The 14,194-nt window shown below is 55.3% G+C and overlaps 4 protein-coding genes across 4 annotated transcripts; 3 read left to right on the forward strand and 1 right to left on the reverse strand.

Moving 5' to 3' along the window:
- Positions 1-124: 124 nt before the first annotated feature.
- HER10_EVM0008360 (uncharacterized protein) lies at positions 125-4,573 on the forward strand. The gene is made up of 3 exons (XM_035477885.1): positions 125-756; positions 825-3,895; positions 3,949-4,573. Exons 1-3 carry the CDS (start codon positions 400-402, stop codon positions 4,484-4,486), a joined length of 3,966 nt encoding a protein of 1,321 aa, XP_035327051.1. The 5' UTR covers positions 125-399; the 3' UTR covers positions 4,487-4,573.
- On the reverse strand, positions 4,551-6,600 carry HER10_EVM0008517 (malate dehydrogenase). The gene is made up of 3 exons (XM_035478035.1): positions 6,364-6,600; positions 6,019-6,136; positions 4,551-5,953 (listed from the first exon to the last, which is right to left on the reverse strand). The coding sequence occupies exons 1-3, from the start codon at positions 6,406-6,408 to the stop codon at positions 5,115-5,117; spliced, it is 1,002 nt and encodes a 333-aa protein (XP_035327061.1). The 5' UTR covers positions 6,409-6,600; the 3' UTR covers positions 4,551-5,114.
- Positions 6,601-7,760: 1,160 nt separating this feature from the next.
- Positions 7,761-10,905, forward strand: HER10_EVM0010888 (uncharacterized protein). Its single transcript, XM_035480333.1, has one exon. The coding sequence runs from the start codon at positions 8,616-8,618 to the stop codon at positions 10,215-10,217; it is 1,602 nt and encodes a 533-aa protein (XP_035327257.1). The 5' UTR covers positions 7,761-8,615; the 3' UTR covers positions 10,218-10,905.
- Positions 10,906-10,938: 33 nt separating this feature from the next.
- On the forward strand, positions 10,939-14,150 carry HER10_EVM0002720 (uncharacterized protein). The gene is made up of 2 exons (XM_035472421.1): positions 10,939-12,647; positions 12,704-14,150. The coding sequence occupies exons 1-2, from the start codon at positions 11,907-11,909 to the stop codon at positions 13,742-13,744; spliced, it is 1,782 nt and encodes a 593-aa protein (XP_035326640.1). The 5' UTR covers positions 10,939-11,906; the 3' UTR covers positions 13,745-14,150.
- The last annotated feature ends 44 nt before the right edge of the window (positions 14,151-14,194 follow it).

The raw sequence follows: 14,194 nt of genomic DNA on the forward strand, positions 1-14,194 counted from the left end.
CTCTGAGGCCTATGAGTGGCCTTCTCCAGGTACCCAGCTTCCCAATTCGCCATCGCGAAGAAAAAAAGTGACAGATAACCACCATCTGGCTTTTTTTTTGACGTCCGCCGCCTTCGGCTGGATTCTGCTTTCCGCCGCTCACTTCTCCGCCGCCAACGACGCGAGACCCCACAGTAAGGAAGTAGTAGCAGCAGTACCACCAGTGCCCTGATTCTGCCACGGGTCACCTTTTACATCTTCACATCGCAACATCTCTTTGTTGTGCTCCATCTGCATCAACCAGGAGAACCACCGTCGATGCAACAAGGGGCATAGCATCATCCGACAAACAAACCGCTCTCTTTCATTTTGTCCGCCGTTCTGTCGCCTGATCCACGCTATTGCGCGCAATCGCCCACCATGGCGCCCCTCGTGGACAACCCTCAGATCAAGGTGGCCGAGCTGTGGAAGCCTTTACCGACATACTTCCACGCCTACGTCTGGCCCTTTGCCATCATCTGGCCCATCTTCCTCCGCTACTACCTTACCGCCGAGCTCTACGAGAAGCACATCGCATCTGAGGAATGGACCTTTGTGTGGATCGGCTCCATCGTCACCCTTCAGTCCCTCGCCTGGCTGAGCACTCACTGGAGTGTCAACCTCCAAGCTACCTTTACTGCCACCCGCGCCAAGTCAATTGATGAGGCCGAGCTCGTCAAGATCATTCCTGTCGCCAACGCCGGCTCTGCCGAAATCTGCAAAATCATCCGCGACAAGGTAAGCCCCCTCCTCCTCCTTTTCTGCTCTCCGCAGCCTGACTGACCTTTGCTCTTCCACTTGTGCAGGTTGGCGGCAAGATCAACACCACCTTCTTGTTCCAGAAGCGCCGCTTCATCTACTTCCCCGAGGACAAGTCCTTCCGAACCCTCGCCTACGATATCGATGCCGAGCCAAAGCCCAAAATCGGACGCTACCAGCAGTCCAAGGGCATCACCACCGAAGCCGAGCTGAAGAGAATCGAAGAGCACTATGGCGCCAACGCCTTCGACATCCCCGTTCCTACCTTTACCGAGCTCTTCAAGGAGCACGCCGTCGCACCCTTCTTCGTCTTCCAGGTCTTCTGTGTTGGTCTGTGGATGCTCGACGAGTACTGGTACTATTCGCTCTTCACCCTCTTCATGCTTGTCGCTTTCGAGAGCACCGTCGTTTGGCAGCGCCAGCGTACACTCAACGAGTTCCGTGGCATGAGCATCAAGCCTTATGATGTCTACGTGTACCGCCTGGGCAAATGGACTGAAGTCCTGAGCGACAAGCTTCTGCCTGGCGATCTCGTCTCCGTAGGACGCACCAAAGAAGATAGCGGTGTCGCCTGCGATATGCTGCTTGTCGAAGGAACCGCCATTGTCAACGAGGCCATGCTTTCTGGTGAGAGCACTCCTCTCCTGAAGGATTCCGTACAGCTTCGCCCCAGCGACGCCCCCATCGAGCCCGAAGGCCTTGACAAGAACGCTTTCTTGTGGGGTGGTACCAAGGTTTTGCAAATCACCCACGGCAACCCCGATGAAGAGAAGCCCAAGCTGGCATCCGGCGTCCCTCCTCCTCCTGACAATGGCGCCATGGCTATCGTCCAAAAGACCGGCTTCGAGACCTCCCAGGGCAGCCTTGTCCGCACCATGATCTACTCCACAGAGCGTGTTTCCGCCAACAACGTGGAGGCTCTGCTCTTCATCTTGTTCCTCCTCATCTTCGCCATCGCCGCTTCCTGGTACGTCTGGGACGAGGGTGTCAAGAAGGACCGCAAGCGCTCCAAGCTTCTGCTTGACTGCGTCTTGATTGTCACCAGCGTCGTTCCTCCCGAACTGCCCATGGAACTCAGTCTTGCCGTGAACACCAGTTTGGCAGCGCTGGCCAAGCTTGCCATCTTCTGCACCGAGCCCTTCCGTATTCCTTACGCTGGCCGCATTGATATCGCCTGCTTCGACAAGACTGGTACCCTCACCGGCGAGGACCTGGTCGTTGAGGGTATTGCTGGCCTGGGACTCGGTCAGGAGGGCACAAGCACCCCTCGCGAGGCCGACGGTGCGCACTCAACCATGACCCCCGTCAACGAAATCCGTCTGGACACCACTTTGGTTCTCGCTACTGCCCATGCGCTCGTCAAGCTTGACGAGGGTGAAGTCGTTGGCGACCCAATGGAGAAGGCTACTTTGACTTCTCTCGGCTGGACTCTTGGTAGAAACGACACCCTTGCCAGCAAGCCCACCACGGCTGCTACTACTGGTGTTAGCGGAACTGTTCAGATCAAGCGCCGTTTCCAATTCTCCTCCGCCCTCAAGAGACAGAGTACTGTTGCCACTGTCAACGGTGCTGACAAGGCTGGCAACCGGATCCGTGGCACTTTTGTCGCTGTCAAGGGCGCTCCTGAGACCATCATGAAGAGACTCTCCATTATCCCTGCCGACTACGAAGAGACCTACAAGTACTTCACCCGACGCGGCTCCCGTGTTCTTGCACTCGCCTACAAGCAGCTTACTGTCGATAACGAGCTCGGAGGTAGCAAGATCAACGACCTCAAGCGCGACAACGTCGAATCTGGACTCACTTTTGCCGGTTTCCTGGTTCTCTCTTGCCCTCTCAAGGATGATGCGAAGCAAGCTGTCCAGATGCTCAACGAGAGCAGTCACCGTGTCGTCATGATCACCGGTGACAACCCTCTTACCGCTGTCTATGTTGCCCGCGACGTGGAGATTGTTGACCGTGAGGTTCTGATTCTTGACGCGCCCGAGGACAACGAGGGCGGCGACAAGCTTGTCTGGCGCAGTGTTGATGAGAAGACTATCATCCCTGCCGACCCCTCTAAGCCTCTTGACCCCAAGATTCTTGAGAACAACGATCTCTGTGTTACCGGTTACGCTCTGGCTAAGTTCAAGGACCAAGTCGGCTGGCGCCAGATTCTCCGTCACGCCTGGGTTTACGCGCGCGTGTCGCCCAAGCAGAAGGAGGACATTCTCGTTGGTCTCCGAGACATGGGTTACTACACATTGATGGCTGGTGACGGAACCAACGACGTCGGTGCCCTCAAGCAGGCCCACATCGGTATCGCTCTCCTCAACGGCACTATGGACGACTTGACTCGCATCGCTGAGCACTCCCGCAACACCAAGATGAAGGAGATTTACCAGAAGCAGGTTGACCTCATGAAGAGATTCAACCAGCCCGCACCCCCTGTTCCCGTCATGATCGCCCACCTGTACCCTCCTGGCACTAGCAACCCCCACTTCACCAAAGCTGTCGAGCGTGAGGCCCAGAAGAAGAACATCACCCCCGAGGAATGGCTCAAGGCCAACGGCGTCAGCGCCATCGAGACCGTCACTTCCCCTGGTGCTAAGCAGCTTCTTAACAACAACGACCCTAACGCTGCTCGTCAGGCCAAGGCTGCCGCCAACGCTGCTAGCTTTGCCGACAAGATGACATCTAGCCTGATGGAGACCGAGATGGGTGACGATGAGCCTCCTACGCTGAAGCTTGGTGATGCCTCTGTCGCCGCTCCTTTTACTAGCAAGCTGCGCAACGTTATTGCCGTTCCCAACATTATTCGCCAGGGCCGCTGCACACTCGTCGCGACCATTCAGACATACAAGATTCTTGCTCTCAACTGCCTCATTAGCGCGTACAGTTTGAGTGTGTTGTACCTCGAGGGTATCAAGTTCGGTGACGGACAGTACACCATCAGCGGTATCCTGATGAGCGTGTGCTTCTTGTCCATCTCTCGTGCTCGCGTTGTCGAGGGCCTCTCCAAGGAGCGACCTCAGCCCAACATCTTCAACTTTTACATCATTGGTTCGATTCTTGGACAATTCGCCGTCCACGTTGTTACTCTCATCTACATTGCCCGATTCTGTGACAGACTGGAGCCGTAAGTTTATCCTAGAAACTACGCCTGAAAAGCAAACACTAACAATGCAACAGCCGCTCCGGTGACGTTGATCTTGAGGCCGAATTCGCGCCCAGTCTCCTCAACAGCGCTGTCTACCTGCTTCAGCTCATCCAGCAGATTAGCACCTTCGCCATCAACTACCAGGGACGTCCTTTCCGTGAGGGTCTTCGCGAGAACAAGGGCATGTTCTACGGCATTGTCGGTGTTTCTGCCCTGGCCTTCTCCTGCTCCATGGAGTTCATCCCCGAGATCAATGAGCAGATGAAGCTGGTCCCCTTTAGCGATGAGTTTAAGATGACCATGACGGGCATCATGGTTATCGACTACGCTGCCTGTTGGGTCATTGAGGTTGTTCTCAAGAACCTCTTTTCTGACTTCCGCCCCCGCGACATTGCTGCTCGCAGACCCGAGCAGCTGGAGCGTGAGCGTGTCCGCAAGGCGGCAGAGCAGAAGATCAAGGACGAAGAAGAGGAGAAGAAGGCGCAGGAGAAGGTGGCCGAGTTCGAGCGCAAGGTGGAGGAGCGCCGCCAACAGCTCGAGGCGTGGAGAACGGGCCGACAGAGGCAGTAGATAGATGTGTCGGTTTCTAGACTAATTGTGTAACCAAAACAAGTTAGAGACGCAAAATGCGTGTGGAGAGATGTATGATAGAAAATGAGCATCATGATATGTGCATACAATAGTTTATCGTAGTCTGAGACTTGAAGAAGCTGCGTCTTGAAATCCTATACTCCGTACAACCGTTCTTTGCGCAGGTAACCAAGACTTTTGTTTGCTACACAAGAACCATCAACAGGATGTAGTTCGTAAGAATTTGTCAGGTGTTATTCGCAGGTAAATCCTAAAAACTATCTACGATGCACGTCTTTCAACAGGAAGCAATTTTAGGGATGTGGTATCACGGAATTTTAAGGAACGAAGTTTGAAGTCAAGCGTGTTTGAAATTTATGGTACAGAGGCAGACGCAAAGTCGATGCCACGAGTAGGTAAAGCACGACTTTTAGTGTGCGCTTCTGTGTCTACCCGTCATCCTTTTCTTTCTTTGCCAGTCGGATTAGACTGGGGGAAAAAAAGAGTAGTGGAGGATGTGATTTTGTTTTGTTTTTCAACTCTGCTCAACCTGTTTGTGTAGGTTTCCATCTACTACAACACGTCCCCTAGTTTTACATCAAAAGTGACACACGGAGAAGTGTTGCACTTATTTGGGGGGGTTGGAGGCGACAAAGGAAACACCCTTGGCAATGTTCTTCTTGAGGTCGGCGAAGCAGGCCTCGAGGAGCTTCTCCTCGGCGGCGTCAACCTTGCCGAGGGGAAGGATCTTCTCGACACCGTTGGGGCCGAGCTCGACCTTTGAGGAGAAGAAGTCGATGCCCTGGTCCTTGTAGAGAGGGGAGTCGACGAAGGTGGGCTCGACGATGCCCTTCTCGCCCTGGGAGGCGCGGAGGAGGGACTCGGCCATGCGGGCACCGGCGAAAGCCATGGAGAGGGTGGCGGAGCCGGCGCCGTCCTTGGCCTTGACGACCTCGTCACCGCCGAACTGGACGCGGTTGACGAGCTCGGCGTTGGAGGAGAGGTCGGGGTGGTTGGACTGGGAGAAGAGGGGGACGATGGTGACGCCCGAGTGGCCGCCGACGACGGTGATGTTCTCGTCCTTGGGGTCGGTGGACTTGATCTCGGAGACGAAGCGGGAGGCGCGGACGACGTCGAGGGTGGTGACGCCGAAGAGGCGCTTGGGGTTGTAGACGCCGTGGGCCTTGAAGACCTCGGAGACGATGGGGACGGTGGAGTTGACGGGGTTGGAGATGACGAGGATGTTTGCGTCGGGGCAGGACTCGGCGCAGGCCTTGGCGAGGTCGCGGACGATGGAGGCGTTTGTGTTGAAGAGGTCGTCGCGGGTCATGCCGGGCTTGCGGGGGACGCCGGCGGGGATGAGGACGACCTCGGCGCCCTTGAGGGCGCTGGCGAGGCCGGTGGCGGTGGGGTCGTAGCCCTTGACGACGGACTTTGTGTTGACGTGGGAGATGTCGGCGGCGACACCTGGACAAGAGTCAATTGGGTGTTGCTGGAGAGGAAGATGGTGATGGAGATGGATGTGGACTTACCAGGGCCTCCGCGGATATCGTACAGAGCGAGCTCAGTGACTCTGGGGTTGAGCTTCATGAGCAGGGAGAGGGGCTGGCCAATACCACCGGCGGCACCGAGAACGGTGACCTTGGAGAGCTATAGGCATGGTGTCAGCTGAATGGTCTTTTGGGTGATTCCATTGTATGTGATGATGGATTTGTGTTTGTTGACGTTGGATCATGACGAACGAAGCTTCGTAGCTTGTGTCTCCCTTCAGTTCCGTGCCCCGAGGTCGGCTTTTCGGAGCTATGGAGAAGAAAGAGAGAGAGAGCTCTGCGTTGATGCGCAGCCAACTAGGAATTGGGAGTTAAAGGATGACTTACGCTTCTCGCCGAGGCGGAGAACATGCGGCGCTGGACGAAAGACATGATTGCGACGAGGAGGGGGGGGATGTGTAGTAGGTAGATGGTACACAGTTGAGATGGATGAGGGAAGAAAAAAAAGAGCAGAGGTGTAAAAATTTATGAGGCGCGCGAAATAAGTTGGCACACACCTCTCACACAGCAACAGCGCAGCAGCGGAGGACAACAGGACACTCAACAGACAGAGAGCACACGCACCACACGGGAGCCACAGACAGTGGATTGACGGGGGCCCGGGAATGGCAGCAGCCTATAGCACTACTCTCAGAAAGGGCCCACCATCCACTGTTTTCCCCCCGTCATTCCCGGCCTTTCTTTCCACACCTTGTCAGCACCTCCATTTCTCGGCTTCGCTCTTGCCTCTACCTTGCTTAGCTTAGCTGTGGATGTTATTACTATGTTCCAACACTCCAGTGCTGCTGACTGACTGGGACTTGCTTTCCTGAGGCTACAAGGTGTGCGAGTGATGGATCACGATGCGACCGCCAGCCCAAAAAAAACAAGCAGGAAAGAAACCCCACGCCAATTCCAATTCGGGTCTAGCGTCACGGCCACCCGGAAGACTACGGGGAAACGCCGGAGAGGATACGTACTCCACACATCTCTCTGGTGCATTCTGTAGCATCCTTTTTCCCTTCCTTTTCTTCCTTCTCAGCTTCCCATCGCCGAGCTTGGTCCCCGACCATCCACTCCCGATTCCACTGCTACCACTCAACCCCGGAACGCGAGACGCAGTCGACTCTGCCGCACCCGTTAGACGCCTTCGGATGGATGGACGGACGGTCTCAGCATGGCACATGCTTATCTACCCTATGATTACCCTGCTGTAACCCATCTGTCGTAGTCTATATGATAGATGATGTATCCCGCATCAATACCTACATCCCTCGACCCGAGGTTACGGTAGAGCCTGCTGAAGTGTAATTCCTTCTCAATCACCACCAATGTATACACCCTATGGAAGCCTACCAACGGACGCAATGGGTGGACGGGATCTACGTAGAATGGCCTCACCCTCGGTCCCGCATCCCTGGGATCCCCTACCATCCGTCGGAGAACGTGTTACACTGTCCATGAGAACCGCCTTGCTTCATGTGACATCTTCTCAGACAGCCTTACTCGACATATGCATGTCTTCCTTGGCTCTGCCTACGAAGGATACCGAGGTGGTACTCCACACACTACCTATGCATACTCGGTACCGTTGGGGAAGCCAGAACACGCCATCTCACTGGTGCGCATGTTGCCTTATGTTTCTGCGTCGACGACAAGGTGCTCAGAAACTCTGAAAACACCGCAACCGGCGCCGACTCATGACCTCATGACCATGACCCGCCAGTCTTGTTGTACTCCGTACGGCCCGCGCCATGTAGCCGGCTTCCACCCGGCTCCGACTGGCACCTCCCGGTCTGTGACATCCGGTGATCTCATGTTTGAACTGCCGTAACCTATGATAATAGGTCATGTAAAGAAAGTCTACACCTGTAAATTTGCATTTCACTACTTGGGATAGACAGTAAGTATGGTTCAATATGAGATTTTCTTTGGATTGAAAGGAAGGTCCTTTCAATTGCGTCAAGCTGTACAGTATCACAAAACGGGATTCAAATCTAAGCAGACTGGCAAAATAACGATAGCCTGATGAGATTCTCTCATGAGATTTTTGTCTGCATGTTCGAGTCTGGAATTAGACTTAGTCAGCGTCCAAGGGTTCATTCTTACACGCAAGACTGAATGCTTTCCACAAGTAAGCTTCCATGAATAGGTACGTAGGTTATGCTTTCCAGTTGACCTGAGAATTTTCGAATTCGAATCTAGCAGCATTCCTATCACTGAGTAGGATTGTAACCTACAATAATCATATCAGGACATGAGATGCAGCTAATAACTAGACCCTCCATCTCATCACCAGAGTGAGATATGTTCTCAGCACGCCGAGTGACTCTTCGGCGATCCAGCGGGGGTTGCCGGCCGGCCACAGCGCTGACCCCACCCTAACTTTGACGGTCGCGGGGAGCTGTGGCGCTAGCTTCTACAAACATCAGCTAAAGAAAGACCCCGCCACTTTTGTCAATTTCATCATCATTCTCAATTCTCAACTGTTGCGACAAAACTATCCCCCTTCCCACGCCCAAAGAAGTCCCACCACAGTTCTATAAACCAATTCTTCCTCAACAAAGACACATCCAAAGAAGAGACATCGAGCTCTCACCATGTCTCTGGCGCAGCTCTCTCGCCTGCTGCCCCTCCCTGAGGACGAGCTGAAGCAGATGCTCGACTACGCAAACACGCTGTCGAAATCCGAAGCCGCAAACCACTTCAACGACCTACTGGGCGACTCACCGCAGGCCGTCGAGTTCATTTCCTCGTTTAATTCACGACGACAAGAGAAGAAGACCCCAAGCCCAGCGCCGCAAACCAGTTCGATCAGCTCAAGTACCCCGGAGCCTGCTCCAAAGACGTCGCGGGGACCCAAGAAGAAGAAGGCAAACATACACACACCGGCCGCAAGACAAATCGACGCTGCACCTCCCCCGGGAGCAAGCTACAATAAGAAGTCACAGGAGGATGAGTGGTACGGAGGGAAGAAGCCAGCTCCGGCGGCGGAGAGCAGCGGCAGCAACAGCATTAGCACTGCCTTCCCGCAACTTGGGGCCCCGTCGTCGGGTTCTAAGCAACCACCAAAGAGTGCTACTCCTCCCCCGCAGCAGCAAAGAACGGCCGGAGGCTATCTGATATCCGACGTCAAGGCCAAGCCCAAGTCGAACCCTGTATCACGATCCTCTACCCCCAAGCCCACGACGAAACCTACAAAGATATCGATTGCCGGAGGTACGCCAATGGCGGGTGCATCAACGGCCCTCAACGATCTAGACGCGGCCATCCGGACCTTGGAGTTAACGACAAACCCAACAATGGGCGATGACCCGAAAACGAGGAGGTGCAATTGCGTGGCCACCCGGCACCCACTGCAGACGGCAGCACCCAACTGCCAGTCGTGCGGCAAGGTCATTTGCGTCAAGGAGGGCCTTGGGCCATGCACATTCTGCGGCACGCCTCTGCTGTCGTCGGAGGACGTACAAGGGATGATTAGGGAGCTCAAGGCCGAGCGAGGAAAGGAGCGCATGGCTGTGGATAGAGATGCTCACAAGCGTGCCGAGGTCAGCAAGAAGCCGGTGCCGTTCAGCCAGAATAAGATGTCCGAGGCGGAGGCCAAGGCCAAGGAGCACCGGGACAAGCTTTTGAACTTTCAAGCGCAGAACGCGCGGCGAACGACGGTCAGAGACGAGGCGGCAGACTTTGATGTCAGCGGGGCCATGGCCGGCAGCGGAGGCAATATCTGGTCGACGCCCGAGGAGCGGGCCAGGGAGCTCAAGAGGCAGCAAAAGATTCTCCGCGAGATCGAGTGGAACGCGAAGCCCGAGTATGAGAAGCGACGGCAGGTTGTCAGCATTGACGTGGTGGGTGGCAAGGTAGTCAGGAAGATGGCGGCTGTGGAGCGGCCGACAACGCCGGACGAAGAGGATATTGTTATGGACGAAGTTGAAGACGAGAACTACAGCCTCACCAGTCAACGGCAGGGTGGACAGGGTGGTGCTGGCGGCGGCGGAGCCTTTAGCCAGAACCCTTTACTGGGAGGACTGATCAAACCGGTGTGGGATGCCAAGGGAAAGGGAGCGCAGCTGGAGGGCCGCAAGGACAGAAAGACGCAGTGGAGGAGGGTGCAGGATGACTTTGGGGACAACGAAGCGGTGATTTTGGATGGCGGGGCGCATGGATACTCGGCTACGGGTGACGAGCCAGCGTGCGGTTGAGTTCACGGTTCAATGACTTGTCGTGTATTGGAGTGGAGAGTACGGAGTATTAGAGGACCCTCAACATGTGGTCAACTGGATGATTGGGTTAGAGTCTCTTATAGATGAGACATGAACACATAAGTAAGCATTCCTCGGGGAGTTGGTGGTTTTGGACAAAGCATTGTGTAGCGGTGACGGAGGTAGACTCGGGTGTTTGCATGTAAGGCATGATTGGGGGTCATCTTATATGAGACTTAGACTACGGATACCTTGGTATATCTACCTTATTCAAAGATGGAGATGCGTATGCTCGGTTCACATTTGGGCTTGGGCAGCAATACTTGATCTTCAGGGGTATCCGTTCGGTGGCCCAATCACAGACAATGAAGAGGCCTGGAACAGCAGGTCGGTCTTTGAAGAAGAGCAAACATTGTGTACGGAGTACCTAAAGGATGGATGCAGATATTCAGGGAAGTGTGGTGGTGAGGTACCCGGATGGAGAGGGACGGGAGGACCTGAGGTGGTGGTGGTGATGGTGGAAGGTACTTTGGTACAACGTCATGTGACTTCGTGTCTTTGACCTGCTGAGTCAGGCCGAGCGGGAAGCCGGGCGTGTCGCAGTCGCTCGATTTTTGCCGCCACCGCTGTCCATGTCGCCTCGGCCGGGGTGTCTCTTTGTTCTGGCAGGAGCGGCCTCGACTGGCACCAGGTACCTGCCTGCCTTACTGACTGCTGAATTCTGACATTAGCGACCATTGCATCACACACATTCGTTCTTTTCGTCTTCATCATCTTTTGGGTTTTTTTGAGTACGGAGTATCATATTCACTGTTCGCATCCTCTTGCGTGACCACCGAACTGGGGTCCCCGTCTGTTTAGCGAAACGAGCCCCAAGAGCGTTAGGTCAGGACGACTGGGAGGGGGGAATTCGCCATTGTTACAGTGGAGAAGCCGCTGCAAGACACAGCCGAGAGACACTGGAGTTTCTCCCCCCAAGGGCCAGAACAACGAGAACAAGAGTCAACAATCCACGGAAACACACACACCCACACATCAAACGGGACACACCTGGGCAGAAAAAAACAACATACGGGGACTTTTCATTGTGAAGGAGAACAACCGACGGGAAGGCAAGCCAGGTGGGCGAAAATAACGCGACGCAGACCGCGTAAACCGCCCTTTTCCTCCACCACCACCACCACCCCAGCCCAGCCCAGTTATCGCTCCTTTTGCTCCTCCCAGGCTCCCCGTCCCGTCTTCCATCCCCCCCGCCCGTCAATCAATTCCCTCCCCAGCTAATTACCTATCGTCTAACTACGGTCTTGGGTGCCCGCGACCGTTAGCAGATGCCTCGACAGCGGACATCACCACCTGTGTGACCTGTCTAGTGTCGTCCGCGTACCTCACCTACCTACCTGTGCAAACTGTACCACAGCCCACCACCACCACCACACTCGACTGCACCGCACTGTTCCTCCACCACACCGCACACCCGATCCTCGTCGCAACCCTCACCCGTCACCTCGGTCACTCCTACACCTCCGACCACCAAATCTCCCTCTCCTCTCCTCTCGCCGGCCTTGTTGCCGTATATCGTCTTTATCGGTGTTTGAATACACCCTTCAACATACTCGGTCCCTGCATCCGCCCGCCTCTCGAAGCCTCCATCATCACACTTCAGTCGGGCGCATCACCAGTCTGTCCGCCATGGACTCTGCCTCCATCCCGCCCCGGCTGGGCCACATACACGAATCCGACCGACAACATTTCAAAATGCACTCTCCCGCGACCCTTCAAGACACGGGATTGCTGCCGGATAAAGCCGCTCGTCGTGCTCTGCAGCCCTTGACTCGACCCCAGGCCGTCGCCTTCCCCGACGCGCTCCCCAACGACAAAGCCGCATCTTCCTTGGGCGACGCGACTGCGAATCACCACCACAACCTCCACAGCCACACCCACGCTCACCTTCATGCACAAGGCCAACAACCCCGGCCCAGCTACCAGCAGCCCTCGCAATCCTTCACAACATCAAATCACCTTCCTCGCATAGCCGATCAACAACCTCTCAAGACCACTTCAATCGCTACTTCCTCCGTACCTTCTCAGGTTACTCCATCCACCCACCAGCGACCGCTCCCCTCCTCTGACTCGCAGACCTCGAGCCTGTCTGCCGAACCCGCCAACGTCTTCACGCCGCCCGCCAGTCAGGGTGACATGCCCGGAGGAAGCCTCAACGGTCACGATTCCAGCCAAGAGTCACAATTACTTCAGTTATCCCATATTGCCGCCGCCCAGGACAAGTTGGCCGAGGACAATGTCATGGCAACTGCCCGGAAGCGAATGGCCGACGGTGCCCTTAAGGAAAACACCTCTCCCGTTCGAATGGGCCATTCGAGGAACACGAGCACCGTCAGCATGGCCTCTACTACAGCCAGCAGTATCGGTGATGTAAGTCGGCACGCGACACTAGAACAAAGATATCATGGCTGACCCAGTATGTATAGTGGTCCAGCGACCTCAAGACGCGCCTCTCGTACGCAATGCTCAAGGTCAATCACGGCTGGCAATCACACTCCATTGATGAGGTCGAATCCATGGCGTCCCAGGCCGCCTCGCCCACCTCGAGCCATTCCACCTTGCACGGCCGTCAAGAGCTGTCTGCAAGTCCTCGCGCCAACATGGCCCGTTATCAACCCGTGAGCGCTGCCACCACGGCAAGCTCCGGCCCCAGCCCTGCAACCTACGAGTCCTTCTGGAAGGAGGGCCCAAGATCCACGCATACCTCTGCCTCTCCTCCCGCTCCCGTCCAGAATCCAAACGTCCCTACACTTGCACCGCCTGCTCCGATTCAACCGTCAAGGCCAATGGGAGGTCACAACCCCCGCCGTAATTCAAATCCTCGCTACACTCCGACTCTTCTCTCCCACTCACACAGCGCGTCACCGCATACGCCTTCTCAACCAAACAATAATGCGACGCCAAATCAGAGGTTAGGCCGGACTCCACTCATCGACCCGATCCTCTTCTCACCTCATCAAAACGTTAGAGAGCAGGACGCCATCGAATCACTACTCTTCATGAGCAGTCCCGGAAACTCGGCCAACATGAAGCACAACTACTCGTCATCAGCAGCCTCAAACCTGCCTGGTCGCCATGCTCTACCCAGCTCACAACCCCGTAAAAGCCTGCCCTCGCAACGGCCCCTGCCGCAGAAACGGGTGGGTTTCGAGAAGAGCCCCGGAGGCATGACGGCAGTGAGCGACATGGACATTGACATGGACTCACCTCAATCACGAGGGCCAATGAGGAGGCGAATCAACGGAAGTGCCAGCTTCTCCGGAGGGGCCATTGGCAGCACGCTGCGTCCACAATTGTCTTTACCAGCGGCCCTTGGAAGCACCTCACGACCTCGGCCGCGCTTAGCGGACGCGGACATTGAGCGGATGATTGATCAAGCAGCGCAAGCCGGCGACAGCTCTGACGACGATGACGGCGAAATTCAGATTCCAGGGAGAAATCGGCCAGAAGGGGCCGTAGGAGTATGAGTGCCGTGTTTTGTCCTATTATTTTTGTTTTCTTCGCATGGATGATCACCTGGGGGATCTGCATTGCTTTTGTTTGGACTGCATATACACACGTGTTTTGGCGCCGGAAGAACCAAGGTTGCAAGGTTCCCGGGAGAAACGTGACGATGACGACGAATTTCTTTTTTGCTTCTTTTGGGACACATATATACACCTGCTCGTTGGATACTGTTCGCCCGAGGCCGGGTTCTCAGTATTACACGGGCATTTAGCTGACTGGTTTTGCCCGTCTTCCACACCAGGGAGGGGGCTTCATTTAGGGAGCATAAGGGAGGCCTTGCACCTCTGACGGAGTTTTGAATCTCGGAATTTCTCTTTTCAGGATATTATTATATGCATTGCATGGCTGAGGCCACGAGTAGCATCACAGACGCATAGGATAGTGACTCTTTGGTCACCGTGCAAAATGAA

This window comes from Colletotrichum scovillei (assembly GCF_011075155.1).
Source record: "Colletotrichum scovillei strain TJNH1 chromosome Unknown Contig00011, whole genome shotgun sequence".
Classification (NCBI taxonomy): Eukaryota; Fungi; Ascomycota; class Sordariomycetes; order Glomerellales; family Glomerellaceae; genus Colletotrichum; species Colletotrichum scovillei.